This window comes from Pyrgilauda ruficollis, unplaced genomic scaffold (genome assembly GCF_017590135.1).
Source record: "Pyrgilauda ruficollis isolate IOZ18807 unplaced genomic scaffold, ASM1759013v1 scaffold22, whole genome shotgun sequence".
NCBI classification, from domain to species: Eukaryota; Metazoa; Chordata; class Aves; order Passeriformes; family Passeridae; genus Pyrgilauda; species Pyrgilauda ruficollis.
Genome location: NW_024521428.1, coordinates 3,521,287 through 3,549,235, shown reverse-complemented (window position 1 = coordinate 3,549,235; position 27,949 = coordinate 3,521,287). Strand labels below are relative to the sequence as shown.

Below are 27,949 nucleotides of genomic sequence, written 5' to 3'. Positions count from 1 at the left end.
CCCCGGTACCGGCGCACGCTGACACCGCCCCCATGCCAGCCCCTCCCGCCGCCGGCGCAGTCGCTTCCCAGCCTCATCCCGGAAGAGCTCCTGTTTCCCAGCGTGCCCCGCGCGCTCCTTTCCGGCCGGTGCCCGGGCAGGGTGAGTGTGTCCCGGGGCCGGTCCCGCCGAATCCGCCTCCATCCGCCCCGCAGAGCCCGCGGCGCGGCGCGAATGCGGCCCGGCCCGGCATGGGGGGCGGCCCGGCAAGGGGGACACCCGCTGGGATCTCCCGGCGCGTCCGCGTTCGGCGGGAATGGGGCCTCTCTCCTGCTCTCCCCGGGCCCGCGGAGGCCTGCGGGACTCGTGGGACGGGGATGCGGCCCGTGCTGTTGGCCCGGGGAGGAGCCGGTCTGGCCCCGTCATGTGCATCCCGGGACGGGCTGAGCTGCCTCCTGGGTCGCCTTGCAGAGGGAGGGGGCTTGGGGCTGGCCGGGAGGCCGATGTTAATGCGAGGTGGTCGAAGGGTCTCGGATGTGCTCCCTGCTCTCCTCAGGGAGATGGAAGTAAAGCATCTGTGGTGCTGGGAAGTCGCTGCGTGGAGCCTGCCACTGGTGCGACCCCGGGGGTTAATGAAGCTTGGGTTAAAGTTTCTGAATTGTGGGAGTTGCGCGGTTTGTAATGGGCTGGGACGGGGACGGTCCGAGCTGTGCGTTTGATGTGTGCGCGGTGCCTTTTAGCGTCGCTGAGATGGCTCCCGCAAAGAAAGGCGGCGAGAAGAAGAAGGGGCGCTCTGCCATCAACGAAGTAGTAACTCGGGAATACACCATCAACATTCACAAGCGGATCCATGGCGTGTAAGTTCTTTTTATCAGCGAAATTTGCCTTCTGTCAAGTCAAGTTTGGCATTTGGAAGTGGGTTCGGTAGGTTTTAAAGAGCAGAGAGGGACTGTCCTTCACATGTGTTGTGTTTGTGGTTCCTTGTGCCTCTGTTGTGTCCTGAGGCAGCAGCTCTGTACCTGTGCAGCCCCAGACTTAGCTTGTGGCTTTCAGGAATAAGCCTGTTTCTGTGAGTGTGAGTGTTTGGAACTTAAGTTAAAGTTAGATTAATTTACTTCTGTGCACAGGTTGCCATTCTTTTCCAAGCAAATGCTTAAGCTTCAGCCCACTGAGAAAGTTCCAGAAATTAAATACTACTGTAGTCAAATTATTGTTTTCGTGTTTATGACAGAATTGTGTGATGTGGAAACTGGGATGTGATTTGTGTTAAAGGATATTTCTTGTGTGTAGGTAAGAGTAGCTTTTTAATTGACCAGATGCTGAAGCTCATGAAACTGTAGTGGAGAAGTGCTTCAGAGGAAGCTGCAGTGCCCTTGCATTCTGTGTGTGTGCCTTACAAGCACATGGAAGACACCATCCAAATCCAAACAATTGGTACCATGGCTGACATGGAATAGGAGAGAAATGAGGCAGTGGAGCATTGCAGACCTGTTGCTGGGAATGGAAGGCAGTGGTACTCTTTACATGGCAGTGAGATGTTCTGGCCTTGCCTGCTGACTGGCCCTTCATTCTGGTTTAATGCTGATGATCCTGCTGCCCACCTTTCTTTTTGGGCGTGATAGCTAGACTTGAATGCTTTTTATTTAGTGCTTGTCTCACTTGTGATCGAGTACCCACTTCCCATTTCTAGCACAGAATATCAACAGCAGTGTGCACATAATATAACTAAATACAGCCCACTGTGGGACCTCAGGCACTACTGGCACAGCCCCTGTCACGGTGTGGGTATAATAAATACGGCAGCACGCTCATGGTTCAGCTCTTATTTCTGCTGTGGATGCCCAGTCCTGCAGGATCTGGCCATAATGGGCATGGGACAGGCTGTGCTGGGGAGAAAAACAGTTCTGATGGTGGTGTTGGTGCAGTACTGATAGTGTGAAAGAAAGTAACCATCAGGTACTGTTCAGCAAAAGCTGATATTCAGAATAACATCAGTTTTGTTCTTCTGCTGTTTATTTCAATACTGATACAGTTCTGTCATGGTTATGTTACTATTGTTACACTGCTTTGCTCATAGGGGTTTTATTCAGAGTGTCTGTGACACCTCTGATCTTCTCAGTGTTACTGAGACATTCAAACGTGTTGACATTGAAATGGAAGCTTAAGATCCAGGAGATCTTGTGGTTGCAAAATTTTACTGAAATTACTCTTCCTAAGTGGTTTCTATTAAAGTTAGCATTTGCCTGCCAGAGTGAAGGTCTGGTCAGGCTGGTGCAGCTGTTTGCTGTTAAGCACAGTGCTTTGAGGGGGTTTATGTTTGGAGAGCACATGCAACAAGCATCTTGTGCTGACAGTGTCCTGAAGCTAAAGAAATGGCTCTTGTGTTTGTCCCAGGGGCTTCAAGAAGCGAGCACCGCGCGCTCTCAAGGAAATCCGTAAATTTGCGATGAAGGAGATGGGTACTCCTGACGTTCGCATTGATACCAGGCTGAACAAAGCAGTCTGGGCTAAAGGAATAAGGTGGGTTTTTGTGTTTTCTTTACCTGAGTGAGGAAGGACATGAAGGATTAGGAAAAGATTGCATACTTCTTGCAGTATTTGCGTTTTCTTTGCAAATGCTTCTTTCTTGTGGCATACACACCAACCTGATCTGTCACCTCTGTGTTCTGGTCAGCTGTTCTGGCATATTTGTAACAAAGCTTTGGTAAATTCTAGGATTGAAAGAATTTTCTTCTACTTTTAATAAGAATAAAGCAAAGGAAAGAAGGAGTGCAGGTTTGGGGATTGAGGACAGGGAAGAGAAAGGATTGGGGTATTGTAATAGTGTAGTACCTTGATCCTTGTTGCAGCAGATAGTTTTTATAAACCTGATCTTTTAGTGATAGCTATAATCCCAGGCTGAGTGAGATTTGTGCAGTGTGTCTAAACAGAATTGGGTTTTGAAGCATGCTGAACAAATGCTGCATAAAAGGAGGTGTATTTTCAATGGGGCCATTAATCTTTTCTTGAAAGAACAAATAAATAAGTAGTTTGGGGACCAAAAACTACAACTTCTATTAAATCACTGCTACAAAGGCAGCTGAAATGACATGTGTAAAGATGGCCCAGTAGACCTCCTGTGGGGAGTGGGACCTCTTAAAACTGTAATAAAAGGTTAACTGATCTGGATTTATGCTTTGGGAGATGCACATGGGTTTAAACCATGTCTTCTGGGAGTTAATTCCCTGAGTCTGGTCTATGACATACAGAGAATGCTTTGCTTGGCATCGTGTAGCCAACCATTCCTTGCAAACTAGAGTGGGAGGATGAGACTTGAGTTACTGGGTCTTACTGGCAGGGGTTCTCTGTCCTCCCTGTTAAACTGCGCAGTTCATAGGGAGTGAAGAAGTAGCAGTGGAAGCAGGAGACAGCATACATAACCCCAGAGCTTTGTAGTGAGGCTGCTAACCAAAGCTTTCTCGTATTGACTGGTACAAGTGCAGTCTGTGGAGCAAGGAGTCACCACATCTGTCTTTCCAGTGTGAATCTGCAGTTTTTACTAGTTAGAATACATAATGTATGCAAAGTAAGGTATCTTCCTCTGGAAGGATCAGCAGAGGCTAAAATCACCGTGTTGGCTGGTATGATAGTCAGTGATCTACATAAATTACTGAAAAATGCTTTTGACTTTGACAGGAAGGGAATAAAGCAAAGCCAGTTCCTGTGTCTAAGTGCTATGCTTTTGACTTTGACAGGAAGGGAATAAAGCAAAGCCAGTTCCTGTGTCTTAAGTGTCCACCTGATGTAATAAGTATGTTCTTGAAAAGGCTGCTCTTGCAGCAGGGAGGAGGAGCAGGTTCCTTCACATAGTACTCTGAGCAGGAGTTTCCTAAAATTTTGAGTTTGAGGTGGCAGGTTATGTGAAAAATGGTGTGGAGAAAAAATTCTGTGCCTCTCCTCAGCAGCATATTTTGGGTATTACTAGGTGAGGACACTAAGCTGTGATTTGCCTGTTATGAACAAAACCATTAAACAATTTAGTTTACAATTCTGTGGGCTCTGTGAGGAAGGAATGATGATCAGTTTTGTGCCCCGTAAGTAAGACCTTGGTTCAGGCTTGATGCTCACTAGAATTTCTAGGGCTTCTGGCATAAAGATAGGCAATACTCTGACTTTTCACAGAGGCCTTGAACTTTCAGGGTAGATTGTTGGGGTTTTTCCTCACTATTTTATATTGTAGTAAGAAATGCTTGTTACTAACAGCTGCTTGCTGATCGTGTTCACTTGATCATCATCTTCAAGGTGTATTTCCTCAGTATTTCTGACTTTGTGCTCCTACTGGGTTATGAATTCATCTTACTCAAGGCTCAGTTAAATCTTACCTGCTAAACTTGAATAAAACCTAGCAAAACAAACAAACAAAAACTCCTCTAAGGCAAACCATACAGTCTCTTAAGGTCAAGATTTTGCTCTTGGTATGGTGCTGAGAAAGAACTTTGCTATGAATTCATGAGTTTCAGTACATACTTCACTGCAAATTAATCTGCCATCTCCATTTTAGGAACGTTCCTTACCGTATCCGTGTGCGTTTGTCCAGAAAGCGCAATGAGGATGAGGATTCACCCAACAAGCTGTACACTCTGGTTACCTATGTACCAGTCACAACATTCAAAGGTAAGGAAGGTCATGCATCTCCCATGCTGAGTATCTGAACAAGAAGCAAAGCAGGACAGCTCCTCCTGCGGTGCAAAATTCAGATTAAAATCATGCTGCAGAATTCAAACCACTGGCTTAACCTGGCTTTGCTGTAGAGAACAGGGCTCCAAATCAAAAAGGAGTGAAATGACATGTAAATTTCGAGATTGAAAAACACAGGCCATAGTCACTAGGGTGGTCATTAAGCCCATCCTCTGCTGTCAAAAGCTCAGGCAGGTTAAAGCCCCCTCTGCTTGTAATCTGAAAAAAATCAATTCTGTAAATGCAACTAAGTTTTTGTTTTAGCGTTTGCAGAAATACTTGTCTGTATAGTTTGCTCTTCCAGAAGCAGATCAGCAGACAGCCCTTGAAACTGTAGGTGTACTTTTTTGGGAAGGCTTCCGTACATATAACAGGTGGTGATAAAATGTCTTGTTTTGCAGGTCTACAGACAGTCAATGTGGATGAAAATTAAATGGATTTTCATTACAATAAAAATATAAATATATTCTTTAGTTGTTTTTTTTATTGTCCAGTCTTTTCAGGCTCTCAACTGTGAAGCATTGAATTGAACAGGTACCAGCCTTTTAAAGTATTTTGCTTTCTTTGAATTTGAACATAAAGGTGTAATTTTCTTAAAGATCTGCTAGACTTCCATTACATGTGAATTGAATAAGGAGGAGATTCAAATGTTCTTTGTGGGTGGCAGAGTTGTGGTGTGTTTGTTTCGTTCTGGGTATTAAAGAGCCTTTACACAGGTATTTTAAGTTCAGTTTGTTTCAAAACAAAACAAGAAAAACTCAACCAAAACTGCTAGATTGGTATTTTATGTGTGTAATCTCATGTGGGTGAGGTGTCCCACTGGCCTCTTTCTTAGGCAGAACTCAGTAGGCTTCTCCCAAAGCAGCTCTGTGTACAGCATAGAAACAGGGTGTTGATGAGTGAAGTAATTGTGATCATGCTACTTCAGGGTATTTGTTTAAAGAAAGCAGTAGGGACTAGAGGCACTTAGCTTCCCTAAACCAGTAAATACTGTCAATGCCAGTCTTGTACAAAAAGGGTTTATTGAAAAGTGCGTATTTTCACAGACCAACATCAGAAGCACAGTCCATGTACACTTAACATTTCAGCAAGACATAAAAATTGGAATACAATCAAATATATTAAAATAGTTTCAATTACCAGCATTGAAACAGTTCTCAGTATTAGTGCAAAAAAAGGCAACCAAAACAAACTTGGACAGCAGATGAGGAGTGTTTTCCCCTGCTTAAAGAAAGACAACTGGAGCCAGCCTCTGTTCTCCCAGTGCAGAAGAGGGCTTCAGTTCTTCACACTGTAGACAGATGTTTCCTTTTACATTCAAAACAAGAACATAATAAGTCAATGGCACAAAACAAACCTAAACACCCTTTTAGCTTTTAAAGCTCTTAAACTGAAAACCACAGACCCAACAAATTGGATACCAGAAGTCCACTGCCAACAGCAAGCCTTTTACAGTATGTCCTTTGGCATAATTTCAGTGCATTTCATTTTTGATATGTTTGCTGCTACTGCATGCTTGGTTTTGCAAGTTCACTCCGTGACTGGCAGCTCATTCCATTTGTTCTGAGACTGTATTGATTTAGCTTTGCATTCTCAAGCTTTGGTTTCAGTTCTAAGGGTTTTTCAAAGAAGTTAACTAATGATTGTTCAGTCAAGAGGGAGGCTAAAATATGTTCAAAGGAGACACTCCAGTCCCCTTCAGTCACAGGTGAAGGTTGAGAGTCTTTGTGAGGGGTCTTCACAGTGTCAGTAAAAACAGCATCCTGGTCTGAAGCAGAGGCCTCGGGCTGTAAGTCCTCGGTGAACTCATCTGACCCGCTCCCCAAGCTGATGCTCCTTTGTCCTACTTCTCCAATCTGAAGTAACAGTGTGGTCACAGTGGCAATGGCTTGATACAAATCGTTCTCCTCTGGATCTTCATGAAACATGCTATACAACGTTTTGCAGAACTGAATGAACTCCTTCTGTAAAGGATGAAAAACCAGCATCAAAGTCCTGAACAGCCACGCTAAGGATCACTGCAGGAGTCAGGTGGGGCACAGTAGTGCCAGGGCAGGTGGAATGCTGTGTACATTTGTATGTCCTTTTATAATTTCTGCCCTTCTAAAAACTGTTAGAGAAAGGATTTCAACCCCCAGTGGTGCTAGGAAACCCTATGCTGAAATCAAAGAAGGAAGAGGGCAGTGAAGTATTTTGATACCCTGAAGGAAATCAGGACCGGCCAGATGATCTACAGGCAAGTGAGAGACGAGGCAAGGGGAAATCCCTTATTGGTGGCTGCTACACAGAGTGGGTTACAACCAAAGTAGCCATCCACAGGCCTGCAGGCAAAACTTCCCTTCTGTTTCTCTCCCCTCTTCCTCAGCTCTTCTAGAACAATTCGGAGATCTTCCCTGCCCAGCTCCTTTCTGTCTCCCTTGCTCACCCATTTCCAGTGGTTGTCAGGCTAGAGAGGATCTCTCCATCTATCCTGTTGGGGAAGTTGTGATCCCTCAGTTGGAACTTAAGTTAATGAGATCATGCCTTGATGAGATCATGCAGAGCTGACAGGCTAGGTACGTGCCACCCATTTAAAACTTCATTTAGCAACACAAGCACAGAAGGGATTCTGGGGGCAGTCCCATCTTTCTTTGTATGTGTGTACATTTGTTTTATTAGTATGGGGCCCTTTTCCCTGCAGTAGCTTTCCTTATACTAACACAGAAAGCTACTGGCATTAGGAAACAGACTGTGACAGCCTTCAGCTGTCTTCCTGAAGTTCCAGTCAGTGTTTGGCTAAGACAGGGCAAGGTCCAGGTGTGGCGGACTAAGAAGTTACTGCTTTGGTGCAGAGCAGGTATGACAAGACAGAACAAAAATGTGCATTCTTGGGAATTCTTTGGCTTAGGAGGAGGCCTTTTTCCAGCCTGCATAAACCTGTTTGCTTGCATATTCTGCTGCAGATGAGGGTGAGTCTGAAATTCTATCTACCAGCCAGTCTGGGCAGAGGCAACTGCTAGGAAGGTAGTTTTTTGACAGTGAAAGTTTTTAAGCACCTGCTCCCTGGATCAGAGGAGCCCAATCCTCAATGCCTGAAGGACTGAATCCAAGTTCAGGCTGAAGTTGAATTCAATAATTTCATTCTGAGTACACTTCTTTAAAAACAGTACAGCCTCTAAGGTACATACCTGGCTCATTTTTGGCAATTCCTTTTCAGTTTTAGTATCCTTTTCTTTGGCTAGATCCTTCAGCATCTGCTTCAATTGCTTTTGGTAATCTACTGCATCACCTTTTTTGGAGCAGACATAAAAAGGATAATTAATTTTCAAGTCACTGGAGTAAATTTACATTTCAAAATAAACCCCAGAGAGCAGAGATAACATGGGAGGGATCACAAGTGGAAAGTTGGTTATCTCATACACTCACATGAGAGAACCATTCTGGACATACCGTTTGATTTTCCAATGACCAGTGGTCTTGATGTTGACAGCAAAGGATTCTTTAATGGTGACTGGCTGTCTCGTTCATTTTCTGTGAGAGCTATCCAAGAAATGTGACAAATTCAACCCTCTGAATTCAGCATGATGGTTATTTATTTTTCTAAAATTTACACACTTGAAGAAAGCGAAGTACTTGTGCAGAGATGTTTTGCAAATGCTTTCAGGTACTTCATTAAATCATACTGTACAATTATGTTCCTGTAAGACTGGTGCTGCACTTGGAAGCTTGCCAAGAACTGCACACTTAATTAGAAACTTTGCACAGAGAAAGTACCACAGAATTTTGTCACCTAATCAAAACTGATCAATATATACAAGGAGATCTCTACTGTGCATGGACTACAAGCCATTAAAAAATGTTACTTCAGTTTGTATTTTGTCTGGAAGTAACCATGTAATTGCCTGCAAAAGATCTCTGAATGCAACAGATGTGTGAGCTTTGACACTGTAATCTATACATTTCATCCAAAAAGGTTCCGTTTGTAATTAATGGAGTAATTTGTAAAATGCAGTGAGTATAACTACAAATGCACATCCTGTGTGCTCCCAGCTGGAAGGAAGCAAGATGGGGTTCTTCATTAAGCAGCTTTTTCCCAAAATCAAGAGATTTTTTTAGGAAACTGAGTTATTCATTTCCTTTCAGATTTCTTACCTGGTGGGATATGCAGCTTATATAGTAACTTTATCTTTTCATTCATTTCTCCATTATACATAACATCTGCAAGGAAAATAAAGAACAAGAAGGAAGTGAACCAGAGCATTTACTTCCACAGTTTAAAATAAATCAGGCATGTCTCTGTGCACAAAGGATAATTGTTTACATGGACAATAAACATATGGCCAGTGTGTAACTTCAGGTTGTGCCTGTCAGTGAGGAATAGCAGGTGACAGCCATCTGTTTTGGTCTTTGTTCTTGTGAAACAGACTGGGAGGACCTCACCCTGTGGAGCTTCAGCACCATTTAAAAATCATCACTGAGGAGGAGGGCAGGGAATCTAGTAAAGGCTGCTTGCTGCCACAGATTTACAGAAATGTGAGAGATGGGAGACAGATAATGTTGGGAACATCATATTCTTAGTATTTCTCCCCTTCAGCTCTTACTGCTGTTCTATAGAGTAAGCCCAAAGGAGGTAACTATTTCACATGTAATATAATTCACATTTTCAATGACCAGTAAAAATTAGATTCTAAACTTTCAAATGCACTCAAATACTGTGGAGAGCTTTAAATTAAAAGTTGTATCCCTCTAAGAATCAAATAAAAAGAGAATACAGGGTGCCTTAGTGTTCACATAAAAAAAAATCTAAAAATCCTAAGTGTAAAGAATACAAAATCACTGATTTCTGCTGAAGCTCTGAATTTCATTTTTTTCCACTTGAGGTCAGACATCAGTGGAGATCTGCCACTTCCTCTTCAGCCAGATTTTGGACAGGCAGTTTCACCTATTAGGACAGCTGGTGGCCTCAAGACCAACACTAGCACAGCCCTCAGTCATTGCTGGCCAGATTTTTTTTTGTTCTGCTTACTGCCAACATGCAAGGCAGGCAGCAGTCAGCTGTGTAAGATTAAGTCTTCAAAAAGCAGTTTCAAAGAGGTACATTGAGATTTCAGAGGCATACTCAGAGCAACAACTTGGTAGAGAGGATTTCCTAGCATTCTGTGCAGATCCAAGTATAATTCTTCAGTCATACAGGATTTTCAACAAAATTACTATTGTCTGAGAAATCAAATATTCTAATACAACATTCAATCATGTCCTCGTGCTGTCTTTTAAATCAAATTGACTTCAGATGATTGAAACACAAAAGAATGAGTAAAGGTCACTGATATGGGTAATTACAAGCCGTAGAAACCAGCCTCTCTGCCAGTTAGGTGGCATTTTAACACTCCTGTCTCCCCCCGTGCCACCCCCAGCTCTGCCCGCCGGCCCAGCCCGCAGTGAGCCGATACCCAAGCAGCTGGCGAGCCCCTTGAACTCGACGAGCCGGTCCATGTTCTCGTCCAGGAGGCGGAAGGTCCTGTGGGCGAGGAGGTCGGTGTGCTCCCCGCAGGTCCAGGGCGAGAGCAGGCGGTAGAGGCTGGCGAACTGCTGGGCGTCGATGCGGTACTGCTCGGCGTACGGCCTGCTGGGGTCGTGGCGCTCCGACACCGCGCTCCTGCTTTCCCAGTAGCACCTGATCAAGTGTTCCCTCTAGGAGAAATCGGACACACGAGAGCGGTTGTTGCGGGGCGCGGCAGCAGAGAGCACGACCAGCAGAAAAAGGCATTCACATCAAACTACGCTGTAAGGTGCTCGAAATTCGCTCTGTGCAAGGTGTCATAGTGATACCAAGACCAGTCCTGTGTGAAAAAGCAAATCTTGCACCAGAGCAGCTAGCCACTCTCACAATTCCCGGCGGATAATTAATAAATATGAAAGGAGACAGGGCAGATTCTTGAAAAAAATTCACTGTGGGCTACTGAAATTCTGTTTAAATCACATCTGACCCAGAATGTTCCTTAGCATCCAAAGGTACAGAGGGTCACCTCTGTAAAAAATATGGAGTAAGCACAGACTTGGCCATGCACATTTATTCTCTCTCAGACCTCTCCATTTCAATACTGTACCATTAGTCTTTTGTTAGGGACCGGCAAAACAGAGTCCCAACAAAGCAAGCTGTTCCTGGGAGAGCAAGGGAAATAACAAAAAAGGAGCCACTACCAGAAAACGAAATTAGGGGAGTGCGGGCTGGTCAAAGATCAAAACCAGCAGTGAGGAGCAGGAGGGAAGCACTGAAGAACAAGCCCCAGCAGCATCATCTTACAACCACTAATGGAGGCAGGATAGAGCTGCTCTTGGTGACAAAACTGTGTAACACTAACAACATACCACAGTCATATTCTCAGTATTTATGGCTATGAACAATACACAGAAGAAATGATCCATTAAGGGAAATAATTACAGCTTGGACCTCTAAATCAAGTATAGTTGTACAAGCTTAGATGTCCTTTATCCAACTTTAAGTTTTATCAAGCATCAGCTTGACAGAAAGGAACTGAAACTGGTTTTAGTTTAAAAAAAATTTTAAAACCTCAAAAAGAACCTATTAGACAATTTGAAACAAATGGCAAGGACACAAGGTTGTGGGGTTTGGGGTTTTTTTTCCCCATGGAGAAGAGTGTCTGCATTTAAAGAGCATTTACAGAACAGGATTTAAAAGCACTGCCAAGTTCCCAATAAGCACAACTACAAAATATTTAGTTTATTCTGCATGTAAAAGTTAACAGAACCTAGCATGTCAGGCAGGGACCATTTCCAAGCAGAAAGTTAGAAAGAATCTCGGGAGCAGTTCTCTAAAGAATCAGTACCTTACTGCTCCTCTTCAACAACCACAGAAAGGACAAAATGGCAAGATCCCACCCAGGGAGCACAGCCCACGCAGAGGACGGGAGGTCAGTGCTGCACTGCCAAGCAACAGCTGGAAGTCACTCCCAAAGAAGCCTCAATGAGGTGCATCCCCTGCTTTTCAGGGAGACCAACCTTGAACAAGTCATACAATTCCTCTAAATCTTCAGGAAGAATTGAAACATCTGGGATGACAACTCGAAGCTTAAAAAGAAAGAAAATCATGTTAGTGACATCACTGACACAGGCAGATTCATGAGTTGTCCTTAGGTGGAACAGCTGAAAACAACTATTAAAAAATCTTTGTGCTCTTTCCCCCTTCTTTAGGTTCACCAGTTGGACAGATCCATGAAAAGAGAAATCCCTCAAGGGCTATTAGAAACAAAGACAGGAAGTCCCTAAGCTACAGGTCACAGAGGCTGGGGACGCATCGCATGGTGCTGTCTCTCCTCTTCCCCAGGCAACTGCCAAGGGCCAGCCACAGTCACAGACAAGGGGCTGGGCTGGACAGTCCTGCAGCTGTTCAGAACTTTAAAGCCACTCTAAACTATAATAATGCACATGGTTGCCAAAGAAAAACCATCGGCATCCCAGGAAGAGCTTTTTGCAGAGTCAGCAATGATTTTTCAAGACCTGGTGGCCCCTTTTTAAAAACTAAACCCATGTGTCTCCAGAGGCAATGCTGAGCTACCTCAGTCAAAACAATACCCTGCTCACCACATTCTGCTTGGTTGTATCTTCGTGGCTCTGCAGGACACGGATCCGGTGTTTGTAGCGCATGTGCTCTATCTGTTCCACAGAGTGGTCTCCAAATTTCTGTAAGAGAGGAACAGAAGTTTATTATTTGTGCTGCATTTTATGGTACCTGTATCAATTGGAAATACACTTTTAAAGTGCAGTGAGACCTTGAAGAAAAAGCATACCCAGTCTCTAATTAATCTGGGTACTCATACTACACCTAGTCTTGTGCATGAGAGCACTTCAGTCATGGAATCTGTAAACGTGTATTAACTTTCAAAGCATGCAAGCTGAATTCAACCTTCTTCTTTAAAATTCTAACTTAACTGACTAGTAGATACAAAGAATTATTTTACCTCATAGGAGTCATGAATCAGGTTTGCAATTTCAGTCACTGGAGAGGATTCCTGGTCGTCACTGAAGAATGCATGGTGATTACCAATAGGTGGCAGAGGGCTTTCCTCGTTTTTGACATGCTCTAAAAACCTGAAGGGAGGAAATGCATAAGAACACAGATCACATTGCACTGTGCTCTTCCCAATTCAAATACACAAATAAGTCTTATGGCTCAGATTTAGAAATAAATTGAGTTTTGGGCAAGCTAGACTTTTCAAAAATGCCCTTGTGATTACTCATCTGAGGAACAGCAAGCCAGCCAAATGACTAAATGCTGCCCAAGGAAGAAAGCTTCTGTCTCCTTGAAGTCTGGAGCAGGAAGCCCGTGAGTCTAGGGAAGGCACGGAGAGCAGCAGTAAATATTGCACACTGACGCAGGCGATGCATGTCGCGGCAGTGCCAGGAAATTTCACAGGACATCTCGTCCGACGTACAAAGCCATTGTTTAAGGCAGACACTGCGACAGCAGCAGCAGCAGGGTGACACAGAAGGGCCCTGATGCCCACTGAGCAATGCCTTTGTTTCAGGGCAGAACAGCCTGAGGAGAAAGGAGCACTCCTGTGCGGCCATACCTGCTCAGGATCATCAGGGCCTGCCCATCATCCTTGCTGTTGCACAGATCCACAGCGTTGGCTTCCAGTATGGCCAAGCCCAGCTGGAAAATGGCTTTGATGCCATCATAGAAGAAGCAATCCACAACATTCACAGCACTTTCCAGGGGCATGATGCTGAGGAAAAGGGTAAGGAACCAGGAAAGAGAGATGGAAGCTAGGGCTGTCAGATCCTTCATATGTTCAGCCAGCTCTGGAAGTTGCTCTTTTATAAGCTCTTCAAACACTGACTGGTCTACCTGAGCACCTACAAGTTATAAAGGAACAGCATTAGTCAGGACTGACACAGGAAAAAAATATTTTTTTAAGTTAATTACTGCTGTCAACTGTTAACTGCAAGACTTTCTTAAAATTTAAACAGGCAAGGTGCACACACATCTACAATGAAAAATGCCATTATCCTCCTGCTGTGATCTCAGCCCAACCCTTGTGTCCATAAACCTTACTGTACAACTTTCTGCAAAAAGTGTGTTAATTCTCCTAAGTGCCTTTAGGGTGCAATGAAATAGCAATAGCAGCAGCTGTTGGTCTTGGCTACAAAAGCACATCATAATTAAGTGCTAGCAAAAGCAATCTTAAAGCATTTTATTGTTCCACTTGGGATGTATGCTGTAAAAATAAGACAGTACACATTCCTCTCTGATGTATGTAGTCAAGCAAGTGGGCAGCAAAGTTTTTGCTCTAACTGAAAAAATGTAGGATGGAAGTCCAGATATGCCTACACACACCAAACAGGAAGAATAATATTTACATGAAAGTACATGCACAGATACAAATATATACTTGCAAGCATAAGTATCTATACATAAAGAACAAAAGATTTCTGCAATGCCCAGATAAAAGATTTCCTAACTGTCCCAACCAGTCTTTCCAAAAGGAGCAGATCTGGGCTCTGGTTTAGCTAGCAGTTCAGTTCTGCTTTGTCAGCAGCTGTTACAGAATCAATGAATAGTTTCTTCTCACTGAAGCAGACTGTGTCTACAAACCAAATTTGCCACATCAGGGCTTTGACCAAAGACACTGCAAGTTAAAAATATTCCTGAATACAAAATGTAGTTAGCTTTTCAATTATTTTGTCTTTCTTTTCAAGTTATTTAATTTCTTTCTTATAGTCCATATTCTGCTAATATTAGGACACAATTTTAATTGCTGAAACATATATATCCCTCAAAACTTCTGTTGTTCAAAAGCAGAATATAACCTGGACAATTTGTGGCAGAGAGCCAGCATCTTTTGGCTTTGCATCCAAATCACAGGGAAAAAAATAGCCATGACATTTCTCTGTCTTAGAACCTTTCACATCAGGCCACAAAGAGCTTCAGCTGGTGACTGAACAAATATTACAGCACCACGAATCAAAAAGAAAAGCCCATGGACATCCAAAGCACTTTTGAGAAATACATCAAGCACGATGCTTTGAAGAAAAAGCTTCCTGTAAGATTGAAGAAAAGGAGAAAAACAGACTGGAGTTACTCAACAGAGGCCAATTTTTTTTTTTTTTAATAAGCTTAATGCAAACAATTTAATAGCCATAGTTAACACAGACCCAAAAAACAGAGCTGGATTTAGAGGTATTTGACGGAAGCCAGAGACAGATAGGCAAGACATATATAAATAGATCATTCTAAACTTAGAGACAGCACTGGCAAAACCAGAGCTTTAAAAGGAACACGCAACACTGCCCAGATCTTTCACAGATCTTCTTATAGTAAGTGCTGCAACTGTAGAAGAAAATCAACCAGACATATTAAAATGGACTTTTCTGTCTATTTTTTCATTAGGCTCCCAGTAAACATGAAATCTGAGCAAATGAATCTGTATTACAGCATGAGATGATAATGAGGTAGGAAAATACCAGAGCATGCACTTGAAAAATGATGACCTTAGATGCAAGACAAATGGCATCTTCAGGACTGAAAAGGCAAATCAGAGAAATTATATAAGATTTTCAGTGTTTCAAGAATTACAGTGTCAAGTTGATGACAGTCTAATAGGTAAAGTGGGGTAAGATGCCCTGCTGGTTTATGCGGGGGATGGAAAAGTCATGGTAATTGTGAATAGGCTATGCCTGACCCACTCTTGACCCATATACAACTTGTTTCTATCTTGCACTATCTGCCTATAATTTCCTCTAGGCATTGCAGAGAGGAGAAGGACGGAGGGAATTCCTGAAGGAGGAGCCCTGCCTGCAACCTTTTCCCATTTGCAAGCAGTGAAATAATAAAAAAGCTTGAGAAAGGGGTCAGAGCTGGCAAGGCTGAAGGAAGGAGATGAAAGTAAGAAGGCTGAGTAGGACTGAACTGCCTAAGTTTTGGAAGCAAAAATTCTAACTAACTAACTAAACACACATATAAATAAATAGACAATTTTGAAAGTCATAAAGAAAAGGTCTGAGACAAAAGGAAGCTAATAAGGCCTGTTATAACCAAGGTCACTAATTAGGTAGCTGTTTGGACTGCAGAGATTACTGGCTGACACTGCAGAGGAAAAGCACAGTGACGGGCAGCAAGGTCAGAGATCGCCAAAGTTATTGAGAGATCAAAATTTGGACAAACAGTATTGGCAGGGTGCACGAAGAGGACAAGTTTGGTCTTGGAAGTGTTATGCAGGAAGAAACAATACAAAGTTTAGACAAGAGCTGGTTACAAATCAAAAAAGAAGGTTGACTGAAATGCAGAGCCAAGAACACTAACTCAAGCAACAGGAACCAGAGGAGGGGCAGGGTGGAGAAGATCAGTAGCACTGATTTGGGCACGTTAAGCTCTAGGGTAAAGCAGAGCTCCAGAAATTGTGCTCAGTGAAGCAACTATGCTGCAAAACTGCACCAGTGCCACTCAGCCAGGGACAGCAGGGCACCTTCCAAGCTGAATTCCTGGCTCTTCACACTGTGGTGAGCTATGGCAGTAGAGAGACACCTCTTTCCTTGGGAAAATGAGGGCCAGAAAACAGAGAGACAGGACAACCAAAACTTTCAGCACTTACACAATGTAGGCTGCAGCCATGGCAAGTGACAGGCAAGATACAAAGCACAAATCAAGAACAACTCAAGGGAGGAATATGGTTGGCCAGGAGAGACAACTCAGGTGAGTAGCAGAGAATGCTACTTAAGGGCAATAACCTAGCAGGCATCAGAAAGTTATGAGTAATCCAAAGCACGCTGTTGGTATCTCAAAATGCTTGAGTAGTGATAAAGCTGTTTCTCTTTTAATCAAGGAAGGAGATGGACAAACATGGAAGTCAGTTATCAAAATAGCAGTTTAAAATCATGTCTGGAGACAAGAAGAAAAATTCTGACAAGTGGGACAGTTACAATGCCCAGTCCACTAGCAGAAAATACCAGTGGCATTCAAAGCATCACAAAACATGCTGAGCATCTGGCTAAATTTTGGAATAACTCAGCTTTAACTTACCTTCTTGCCAGTTCAGTGACAAGACAGAAACTGAGCAGTGACCCAGTGTCTAGAGGGAGGTATGACAACCCCATTCTTCAAGGAAAAGACTGGAAATCTTCTCAAGTGTCTCTTTCCACTCGACAGGCAGCACAAGAGTGCCCAGACCATTTCTAGCTCCCAGAACCACTACTGCCAGGGATTTGCTCCTATCCTCACTTCCTCACACGTGACTTTGGTCCCTCTTTGGTCCCTTCTTGCCACAAGAAGAGTGTAACAGCAGATGCTGCAGCTACAGACTAAGGTTAGCATTAAAAAGGGAAAAGCTTTTTTCTGTAAGGGAAGGAAGTGACTGCAAAGAACAAATACTGCTTAGCCCCTCTCTTTCTGTGCATTAAGCAGTCTGCACAACAATCTTTCAAATGCTGACACTATAGAGGAGCACAGCACACACAGTGGGTGGCAGAGGGACTCGTATCAGCTCTCATTACAAAGGGCTAGCGCAGATGCAAGCCTGCATTGCTCCAGCAGCCAGGCAATTCAGACAGTTCAGATCACAAAGCAGATCTTTTCTACGTTCATCTTAAACAGCCTGAGTCTCTAACACTGCACACTCCTAGCCAAGACCCCCAAGCTCTTCTATTTATGTAATGACCAAAGTGTCACCACCTTCTGACCAACAGGAAAGAAAGAAAACTGTGAAGTTGAGCACGTATTTACAGATCGTGCAGCTCAAACCTCTCAGACCAAAACCAACCCCGGCTGGAATCTGAGCAGCCACTGCTGCTGTCCCTGCACACCACACAAGTAGATGGAGCACCTCACCCATGGGGTCTGGACCCCAGCTGACCCTGAGCATTTTCCCCACCCCTGTGCCATATGGCTGCCCCTTCCCAGCGCGCAGGACAACGAACATGAGCTCACCTATCACTCGGTGGTTGAAGTAATCCGGCAGCATCCGCTCACACACAGCAACCAGCAGCCAAAAGGCTTCTTCCTCTTTGGCATACAGCAGCAACACGGAGGTCAAAATATTCATAGACTTACAAGGGCAAAGAAGAAAATGGAATTTGTTAGTGACAGCAAATCCTACTGACAAAAGCTCAACTGTGGCTATTTTTACAGAAAGAAAAGTAGCCTAACAGGATGTAAAGAGCTAAGAAAAAAAACAGCAAGAAAAAGAGAGAATGGACAGCAAATACATAATTGCAACCTACAGGCATAGCAAGTTTTCCAAGCTTATGTAAACTGCTTTTCATAAGAGCAACAGGAAACAATGGAGAAAAGCACAGTACCAGATTTGCCAAGATACAAAGCAGATAACTGATACTGCAAGATGTTTTGGGGCTGCTTTTACTGCCCCTATTCTAGTATCAGGACTACTCTGATGTTAATCAGAATTCAGGGAGCCGACCAGCTAGACAAACTACTTTCATCATTTATCATCAGTTTTGGAAGAAAGTGGCAGAAAGGTTCATTAAGCCTGTGCCCCAGTGCACTACATAAAATCTCATCTGTGCAGGCCAATTCACCCTGCACTGCTTCCAACTATTGTCCAAGAAATGCCCTTTTCAACAAACAGAAGCATCAGAAACAATTTTTTCCCTTCCTGTAACTATAAATGCAGTTTGCAAAATGTTGAAGGAATATCGTTGATAGAACAGAGCCTTTTGGTGAGACTATGTAGCCGTTTTCCAAGGAAAAATGACATTTAATATCTAAAATTATGTACTTTTCCAACTAAAAGGTCTTTATTTATAAAAAGCGCCATTAAGAGCACTCCTAAGAGAACAACAGAGAGAGGGAAGAAGGGGAAGAAGCAGCAGGGAGCATAATCCCGCTGGGAATTTCTCACCTGGCAGTATCCTATTTTGGGGTTCCTGTGCGCGTAGGCTGTGAGCACCCTCCTGAGGGCAGCTATCCCCGTCTCGCTCTGGAAGGCCGGGTGCTCGGGCAGCGAGCGGTGCAGGTCGCGCTCGATCTCCTCCGTTGCCATGCAGCACTTGCCCATGGATGCCTCCACCAGATGTACGTAGTAGCCAGGATGCGAGGCGAGATCTGTCTGGGCGTCTGAAGGCAGCAGGAAGGGAGAAAGAGGAAGATGGGAATGGATAAGGACGATGCTAAACCTAAGTGTTGTGGGAATTACTGCTCAAAAGGGTATAAGCAAGGTGGTTTTCCCCAAGGTCTGTGAATATCCAGAGCTAAAAGACAAAGTCCTAGCAGAATACACTAAGTATTAGCAAAGCTTCCATGTCTCAACATCATTCAGAACACCTTGATTGAGCAAAAGACGCCTTCAGCAGAAAGTATTGGTTTGGGTTGAAAGAAATGGTTAAAGATCATCTCATACCAATCCCCCTGCTGTGGGCAGGGACGCCTTTCACAAGACTAGGCTGCTGAAAGCCTCATCCAGCCTGGCCTTGAACACTTCTAGAGATGGGGCATCCACAGCTTCTCTGGGCAACCCCTTCCAAGTGTCTCACCACCCTCACATATTACTGGGAGAAATGTACTCAGCACTGTTCACATCCTTCAAGGAGGAAAAGCTCCACATTTACCCATGTCTGAATATGCCATATACTGGATTAAGGACTAAACTTGAGATCACACTGTAGGAACATTCTGGCTCTCCCATATCTGTCGGTGAAATGAGTTGTTTTTCCCATCTCCAGTTTCTGTAAGCCCTGCCAACACTCAACGAGAAGCAGGAGCAGGTCTGCCAACTTTGAGATTGTCATTATTTTGCAATAATCTGATTTGTCAAGGGCTAACTCAGTATTTACACTACAATCTAATTGCTGCTTGAAGATGAACATTGTTTTATGAAAACATGATGCTAATTTTAAATTACATAGATTACAAAGATGTTATTTTGATTCTTCTGTACATCGTGTGATATCATCCTGAGGTAAAACCTTTACAGATCCATCCGGGTACTTCCTTGCTGTATTAGTTCAGTTCAGATCATGTCTTTTCCTTAAGCAGTATCACAGGTTCCATGTAAAGGACATTTAATTGTCCTTGAGAGATTTCTTGCCCAAATGTTTTGCCATCTCCAGAATCAGATGATGCCTACAGCCAGCATTTCTAAGCATGCCCACCTGAAAAAAGCAGCCAGAGTTTGCCTCTTAAGGATTCAGGAATTCCCATAGCAACAAGTTTTCTGATTTTCTCTGTGCGAAACATGCACACGGTTCTGCCATACTCTACAAAATGGTCATCCCACAGGCTCTCTTTGATTTGCTCCCTAGACTGGGAATGAGAACATATATTAAAAAAAAAAAAAACATCACGTGCATGTGAGAACTGGTAAACAAAAGCATTCACATATTAGAAATTCCACAAGGTATTCCATTACCAATGGATATTGGAAGTCTGCTCTAGGGACTTAGACTTTCCCCACTTTGCATATCTAATTCACCACACAGGGATAAAAATTATAAATATCCACCAGAATGAAATGGGGGGAGGGAGAAGAAAAAATCCAACCAAATAAAAAAGCTGTATCTAACTTCTCCAACCAATACAGAGTGCATTTTACTAAAAATATCTATCCTGACTGAATATAACCCCAGCTTTTTTAAAAACAAAACCTAAATCTCCTACAGCTTTCCCCAAATGTTACATACCTTTCCAAAATCAAGGCCTGGCATTCCTGACTGATGAAAGTCTGACCTTAGTGCTTCTGCATTGAGCAAGTAATTGTTCTCCTTTTCACATTCACTTCTCTCTTTCCCTTGTGAAGCCTCTGTTCCCAGACACGCAGGCTCATCATCCCCCAGCATGCTCATGGATCCAAAGGCAAGGCTGTTCTGCAATGCCAAATCAAAGTGGTAATGACTGAAAAGGCTAAGAACTACATCCCCAACTGTCCTCACGACAGAGCTCGATTACCCTTTGCCTTTTGCATCCAAACCTTTAACACCTTTCAGGAGGAAAGGTCTTACTCAAGACTTTATACAAATTGTCATTCATGTGCGTGTCAGGAAAAGGGTTGTTACTTTAAAACAGAAGTTGTTAGCCAATTCTAAGTATCCTTGATGACAAGCTACCCAACAGTCTTCTACTGTTATGATTTGAAAGACAAAATCACAGAACAATTTAGGTTGGAGAGGACTATCGTTTTCAATCCCCTGCTCAAAGCAGGAGCCCTCAGCCCTGGTACTCAGTCAAGTTGAGTAGCTCCAAGAAAGAAGAGTGCACTGCCACTCTGGGCAGCCTGGTCCAGTTCAGCTTAACCATGAGGGGAAATCTCTCTTTTTATCTATTCACATTTTTCCTTGCTAAACCTTGAAGTTGTGGCTGCTTGTCTTTCAACTGGCATATCGAAGGAGAGTTTGCCTTTATCTTCCAGCTCGCCACTATTTGGCAGAACACTGGCTGAGGAAGCCCTACTCCCTCCACCTCTCCTTATAAAGTGCTCCAGCCCCTGACCATCTTATAGCCCTCCACTAGACTTACTCCAAATTATCAATGCTTTTCATGCGTAATCGAGCAGAGTCAAACCTGGACACAGTACTCCTGATCAGCCTCATAACTGCTAAATAAAAGGGAATAGTAACATTCCATGACCTGCTGGTTACAATCCTGCTAGTACAACCTGATATGAGATTGTCCCTCTGCATTTTAAGGGCACACAGCTGACTTACAGGCTCAACTTGTTCATGACTCCTCCACCTTTTCCACACAGCTGTTCTCCAACCAGCCAGTCCCCAGCCTCTCCTGTCACACGGGCTTATTTTGCCAGGTTTCACATTTGCTTTTGTTGAACTTCAAGGTCTCTATCAACCCATTCGCCAAAACTGTGGAGGTCTCTTTGAAGGACAACCCAGCTGCCCATCACAGTCCCTGTTCTCCCCAGCATGTCAATCACAACTATGCTGTGAGTGTCCTCTATCCCACCAGCCAGGTCTTTAAAGGTGGCATCAGATAAGCACTGGCTCAAGATCAATTTGAGGGCCTCCCACAGAAGACAGGACAGTGGAATAATGGATAAACATATTGAATTAAAAATAAAATAAAAGTTCGGTACCTGATTGTTATTTTGCAAGTTGTTGCAGTGCAATGGGTTGCTGGAGTTCACCTCTTTGAACCTCTGGAGCAGGTTCTCCACCAAAGTATCCCGGTCCTTCAGCTCAATGAACTGAAAGGCTGTCTTACTCCTTACGCTAACAATGATGGGATTAGGGAGAAGGCTTGTGTCCTCCATCTTCTCTATACTGATTACCTTTTCCAGAGACATTACAAAAAACACATTAGGCACCACATCCACAAAAACATATTCAAATTGTCTACGTGTACCAAAACACAGCATTTCATATGCATGCTTTAAATGTGGTTATTCATATTGGCTTTCCTTGATCAAACACATCCTACTGCCTGAAGTTCATGGTCTCTCTAGAAGCTCAAAGCAAAAAGTATCCCATATGCCTTTTTTTTTCCCAAAATTACTTTGCATCCCACTTCTAAACAGCAGACTGAGGGAAAAGATAAGAAAGGGGTGTGTGATTAAAAAAAAATTATTTATAAAAGGATCAACTTCATCAAATTCTGGGTGCGGAGGAGGAAATTTACTTTCCCACCTTTGATGGGGAAAAACAGTTGTTTTGTTAATTTTCATTAAGTATACAACACTGTTCTCATATTGTTTTCTGTTTCTGCAACAGTGGAAGGTAAGTTGCTACACTTAAGATATGATTTCGATGTTACTCTATTATTAGTCCAGGATGAAAGGAAAGCTTTAATTAAGAGATCATAACAGCCTTGTATTCACTGCAGATAAGGCAGGTGTTAGCTGACAGCTTCCTTCTCCTGTTCTACTCCCACCACCTTCCCTTGTGCTCTCCCTCCATTTAAACTTGTCTCTTGATTCATGGAAATTTGTCAGCCCATCAACTTCTCTTTCTCTCTGCCCTACAGCTTGGCTAAGTATCCACAATACTGTTAAAGGCTTTCTATGCAGGGAGAGCTCAACACCTGTGCTGATCCCAGGCTAGGACGCTTTTGCATTGCTGGAATGGGTCCAAGCCAGTCTCTATCAACATCAAAGCTGGATGTTCATGTTTGTGGAGCTGGGAGGGGAGCCCTGTCCAAGTCTTGAGCCAAGCAGATTCTGGTTTTGCAGTGTTCTGTCCTGCTGCATTACCTGTCCATACTTCACTTTGAGGATAGTTTTGAATCACCCATATTTTTAGGAGCTCAGGCCCTAGTGAGTCCCAGAACAAGTTGCACAACAATCCTGTAGGCAGGATACACACAAACATCCTACTCTTTTTCATCAAGCAATACTTTGTGAAGCTAAGTCAAGTGACAGCAGAGGCTTAGGGTAGAAAAAGGCAGATAAGGACCCAAAATTAAACAAACAAAAAACTCTACCTCTCTAAGTGGGATGATAACAGTGCAGCAGCCATTTTCTTTACTGGCAAAACAGATATAACTGTCTGAAGTGTACATTGTCCCCGCTGTGTGACAGCGACTGAACGGTGTCCAGAGAGAGCAGTCCACAACTTCGTGCAGCTTCTCCTTCCTGGGCAATCTGAAGAAGGCCCGAAAGAATTCATTCTGTGCTCTGGCTTCAAGATCCCTTAAGAAAAAGCAGCAAGAACGAATCACAAGATCCCGAAAGCCAGGACATGCAGCATGTGGTTAACTTTTCTTGTTGGCCTCACCAAGAGCTAGGAATACAGAATAAAACCACCACGCACAGCAATCTTCAGTGCCTATGTGAACAGAGCACTGTACAAGCAACTTTGGAATATGTTAAAAGGGAAACATATCAATAACTGCTTGTTTAACAATAAGGTCAAAAGCAACTAGTATAGTAACTGGGAAGGGAAAGGACACTAATTTGAATCAGCTGTTTTGGTGGTTTGGGGGTTTTTTACATTATTTTTTAACCATGCATTTTCTATGGCTGCTGTATGACTTTACAGACTCCAAGAGTTACAAATTTCAGTGCCCAGGAGACAACTAAATCTTTCATCAGCTGAACATATATTGAGCAAGGGAGATTAGCCTAATGTTCCTTGTTTCCCTTCACAGCAGCATTACCAACATCACCCTAGGGACTTGCACCTGCACCCAAAAGTAATGCATTTGCTCAATGACTACTTCCAAAGTGGTCAGTAATAGAAGTGTTAATGATGGTGGCATTTACACGATGGAATCCTTAATTTGCAAAGGTATCAGCCTCAGAGAGCCCACAGAACAGTTTCAAAATGCAGAACAGTTTCAAGTCACTTACAGACAGCTGGGAATAACAGCACCAGCCACACTCAGTTTGAACTTTGCCTCCTTCCAGCCACCCATCCACATTTGTGTGAAGAGAAAAGTTTAAATAAATGAAACTTTCATTACTGAGCCATGGTTATACAGACTAGGCTTTGGGGACTTATTTTTCTTCTCCTTTCTTATGAAGAAGCCTGCAGTATTCTAGAGAACTATGCAATTACATTATAAACAGGCCATGGCTATTAGCTCACCAACAGCAGCTCCAGAAACATTAGGCCTTAAATTCCATGATTTTCTTTAATACAAGTAAATTTTTCCAAGCATGATTCACCTTAGGGAAAAGAAAAAAAAGGGAAAAAAAGCGCTTTATTTTGTGCCTCTGAAAGAATTTAAAGCGTGGGCTGAAGCACAACAGGGAGTGGTACCTTGGTGCTGTAAATTCCCTCTCCACTCCTTCCTTCACCCACCTCTTCTGCAGACACCTTCCCTCTACCCCAGCCCTGTTCCCTGTTAAAATATACGTTGAGACAAATGAAGTCACTGCCTCGATAAGTAAATAAATTGTTTGTTTGGGTTTTGGGTGTTTTAGTTTAGTTTAATCCATAGAAAAACAGGGAAACAGTGAAACAGGGAGGAAGACAATCCAGAACAAACTGAGACCTGAGAAGGGAGGATCTGTACCTGCAAGCAACAGAAAAGACAAAATGCGCTCAACCAGCGTTCAGCTCCTGTTTCCTTCTCAAGCATTATCTTCCTTAATAATATTATCCAAAGAAAGCAGACAAATAGTCTCCTGTTTTTTCACATAGAACAAAGGGAAACCCTCTGTGTGAAGAAAGACAAAAAGGTTGCTCCTGAGCTAAAATTCCACAGCAAGAGTAACTCTGGTAAGTGCCTGCAGCGATCTACTATTGTGACAAAGCTGGATCAGGATATGCCTCCTAGTTAACTCACCACTAAAATATTTTCCATTTCTGCACAGCACAGATGAATGCTGCTGATAGCATCTGCAGTCAGGTCTGGTAGAGCTGTGCTCTCCTGCTATCGTGCTGCAAGGTAAGAGCCCCCCAGCATCTACTCAGTTGTGAAGATTTCTCAGCCTTTATGTGCAAGAGGCTCTATACAGAAGAGTGGGACCTCTGTTGAGGCATGTATTGTCTGTTATTTAAGATCTGACTTGTTTCCTATGCTCCAAAATCTGAAGCTTGTGAGTTTTCAGGATTTTCCTGCATTCCTTGGGGCTGTGGGCTCCACATGCAGGGTCTTTCCGACAACAAACCACAGGATTCTAAGCTGAAGAAGAATGACATTAATCACATCTGAAACTCAGTAAATTCACCAGCACTGTATCCACCCCCACTCACCCGTGGAAGGCTGCCAATTCCAACATCCCTGGAACTGCCTGTCCCCCCATGACTCACACACAGTCACACAGGGACACCACAGAGAACACACCACAGCCAGGGCTGCCCCAGAAACAAGTGCTGAAATGGGCCAGCATGCTTGGAGGAGGGATCCCGGAACAAAAAATGGTAGCAGAGGGACAAGATGCTGTCAGCACCTACCACTGTGGGTTCAAACAAGAGGTTTTATTCTGAAGTTGAACACCAAGAATATATTCCTGTTAAGCAAGCAAATTCTAGGGCTTAAGGGTTTCCCTTCATAAACACAGCCAAACAAAATTAGAGTTGGTTAAAAAAACCCCAACCCAACAACTCTAAAAAACCCACAAACAAATTTAGCTCCTAAAACAAGACAGGCAATTGTTTAAATATGATACAACAAAGATGGCCCACGTCACCAAGTCCCACAGCTTCCATTTAGAGTTTCACAAGACCTCCAACACCAAACAGAAATGCAACCTTTCTACTTGCACCCCTACCTGTTTGAAAATTTCTGCTCTCGCTGAACTATTTCCAAGTCAGTTTGGTTTTTCAGCAAATGCAGCATACTGAGTGGTACTTAACTAAAAAAAGGAAAGCTATCATTATATAAAAATAATGTTTATTGAGTATTTACACAAGCATCAGAAGAATAAAATGCAACAAGATGCAACTGTCTTGTTCCCTACTTTTCAAAAAACTCAGCAATTCCTTCTGAGTGCAGCTCCCAACTTGCATGTTATGGCATCATGGACTGCCTCCAACTCGAGCACTTCAAAGTGAACGGCAAGCCTGAGCTGCAATAACTCCTTGGGCATGACCCCCATGTTACCTTCCAAGAGCTTTAAATTAAAGGAATTACACACACAAGACTAACAAAATGCCTAAAAGCATCTGGATGCTTAAAATGCTGTCCTCACTGTCAAATGTGTTTCTGTGCTTTAAATCCAGCAGAAGCCAACTTGGCAAGATTTTAGCTCTGCTGAGTCACTTGTTGCCTATCTAAAATCTAAACAGCCTTGCTGACCTCTTGCTTCAAGAGACAGATTACTAGATTCTTCTTACTACTGAGACTCCAGAAAGTAAGATACTTTGCAAATAACACATCCAACAATATATGTCTTGTTTTTTAGAAGAACTGCTAAATTCATGTGGGAAGAAAGGCTTCTTATAAGCAAGTCAGGAGATGTTATCTGAGAAAAGCCAACATGGACTTGTCAGGACACATGTAAACTGAACATCATTCCCTTACACAGCAGGAACACTAGACTTGTAGATGAAGGAGTTGCAATGAATGTTTTAACCAAAATTTATGGAAGTCTTGATATATCCTCTCATGGAACTAATTAAACTAAAAGTGGCAAACTGTTATACCAAGACAGTTAAAAAAGAGTACCTCAAAACAAACCCTTCAGGACTTTCTAATAAATTAGAAGGTTGTATCAAGAGGATCCCCCTTGGGAATCTGTCCTAGATTAGCTTCTGTTCAAAGTCTTCATTAGCAACCTGTATGATGGATCAAGAGCTTTTCACTAAACCTACACTTGATGCAAGGCTGGTGGAGGCTAATGAACATAACAATAGGATCAGATTCAGATTTATATTCATAAATTTAAGGGATGTTGTAGAAAAAAAAAGCATTACTAATATTTTCAGCTGTACATCGTAAGCTTCACAAATGCAGCACAGAGACAGATGAACTCCACCAGGAGCCATCCCTTGGGGTTACACAGGAACACAAGGTGAGCAAGAGGCAACAGCCTCATGCTCACAGGAGGAAGAGGAACACTGGCTGGGCTGCAGAAGCTCATGGCCACCAAGATGCAGCACAGCAGTCCCAGAACTGCAAGGCTTCTGGGGCAATTCTATATCCCACCACTGCACGCCTGCCCCCACACAGCATCAGTGATGGAAGTCCAGAGAAGAGCGACCAGAATGGCTAAAATCCACACTGATAAGAAACCCCTGGTGGAAGTAGGGCAGTGCAGCTTACCAAAAAAAAAAAAAAAAAAAAAAGAAAAAGAAGATCCACATCAACCCCCAAACACACAAATGATTGCTCTAAGTGAGCACCAAGTGCTCTACAGAAAATGAGCACTTCTGATCTCTCCAATAATAGTGGGTAGAACAAAAAGTGACAGACCCAAAAAAATGCGTAAGACTCAAGTTAGACCTCAGACTTCTAAGTGACAGAACAGTGAAGTACTGGTATGAATCCTGATATGCCCATTACTGCAAATCCTAAAAAACACATTAGGCAATCACAAAGAGATAACCCAAACCCTACCTTTGGCTACAGAAATGCAATAAAAGGAAGTTTTTTCTAGTCACATTCTACTTGTGGATCAAGGTTTAAAGCATTCTCAGATTCTCTCTCTGAAGGAATAAATGCAGATTGAAGCGACATTTATTACTCAGGATACTTCAAACAGTTTCCATTGAGCTTAGATCAGTGTTAACAACCTTCTTTGCCTTCACATGAAGCAAAGTCATTCTCATTGGTAATTCAGAGTTAAACATGAAGAAAAAAAACTGATGTGGTTAGGGCCTGGGAAAACATATCACACTGTTGAAACCTTACTTATACCAGCACTAAAGCTTTTAAATTGTGGGTTCTGCTCTGGAGAATTTCTCACTACAT

The 27,949-nt window shown here is 43.1% G+C and overlaps 2 protein-coding genes across 5 annotated transcripts in view; one reads left to right on the top strand and one right to left on the bottom strand.

Moving 5' to 3' along the window:
- The first annotated feature begins 44 nt into the window (after nucleotides 1-44).
- RPL31 (ribosomal protein L31) lies at nucleotides 45-5,161 on the top strand. The gene is made up of 5 exons (XM_041468420.1): nucleotides 45-141; nucleotides 720-836; nucleotides 2,374-2,499; nucleotides 4,520-4,632; nucleotides 5,097-5,161. Exons 2-5 carry the CDS (start codon nucleotides 730-732, stop codon nucleotides 5,126-5,128), a joined length of 378 nt encoding a protein of 125 aa, XP_041324354.1. The 5' UTR covers nucleotides 45-141; nucleotides 720-729; the 3' UTR covers nucleotides 5,129-5,161.
- A 544-nt stretch (nucleotides 5,162-5,705) lies between these two features.
- The window catches only part of TBC1D8 (TBC1 domain family member 8), a 49,059-nt gene continuing 26,815 nt past the window's right edge, over nucleotides 5,706-27,949 (bottom strand). For 2 of the 4 annotated variants that reach the window (XM_041468416.1, XM_041468418.1), the window contains exons 6-20: nucleotides 23,072-23,279; nucleotides 21,729-21,923; nucleotides 20,326-20,508; nucleotides 19,798-19,948; nucleotides 18,549-18,763; nucleotides 17,618-17,735; nucleotides 13,266-13,551; nucleotides 12,654-12,783; nucleotides 12,277-12,375; nucleotides 11,695-11,763; nucleotides 10,125-10,365; nucleotides 8,827-8,892; nucleotides 8,125-8,214; nucleotides 7,863-7,963; nucleotides 5,706-6,659 (exon numbers count right to left, since the gene is read on the bottom strand). In XM_041468416.1, the coding sequence (XP_041324350.1) occupies nucleotides 6,201-6,659; nucleotides 7,863-7,963; nucleotides 8,125-8,214; nucleotides 8,827-8,892; nucleotides 10,125-10,365; nucleotides 11,695-11,763; nucleotides 12,277-12,375; nucleotides 12,654-12,783; nucleotides 13,266-13,551; nucleotides 17,618-17,735; nucleotides 18,549-18,763; nucleotides 19,798-19,948; nucleotides 20,326-20,508; nucleotides 21,729-21,923; nucleotides 23,072-23,279 (2,611 nt within the window). In that variant the 3' untranslated portion in view covers nucleotides 5,706-6,200. The remainder of the gene's footprint in view (nucleotides 6,660-7,862; nucleotides 7,964-8,124; nucleotides 8,215-8,826; nucleotides 8,893-10,124; nucleotides 10,366-11,694; nucleotides 11,764-12,276; nucleotides 12,376-12,653; nucleotides 12,784-13,265; nucleotides 13,552-17,617; nucleotides 17,736-18,548; nucleotides 18,764-19,797; nucleotides 19,949-20,325; nucleotides 20,509-21,728; nucleotides 21,924-23,071; nucleotides 23,280-27,949) is intronic. The other 2 variants (XM_041468417.1, XM_041468419.1) reach the window with 2 other exon arrangements.

Bases quoted from the DNA above. Each gene is read 5' to 3' on its own strand.
- RPL31 (XM_041468420.1), top strand. From the start codon at position 730: ATGGCTCCCGCAAAGAAAGGCGGCGAGAAGAAGAAGGGGCGCTCTGCC. The intron at 837-2,373 runs GTAAGTTCTTTT...TGTTTGTCCCAG, and splicing joins CACAAGCGGATCCATGGCGT to GGGCTTCAAGAAGCGAGCAC. The intron at 2,500-4,519 runs GTGGGTTTTTGT...TCTCCATTTTAG, and splicing joins GTCTGGGCTAAAGGAATAAG to GAACGTTCCTTACCGTATCC.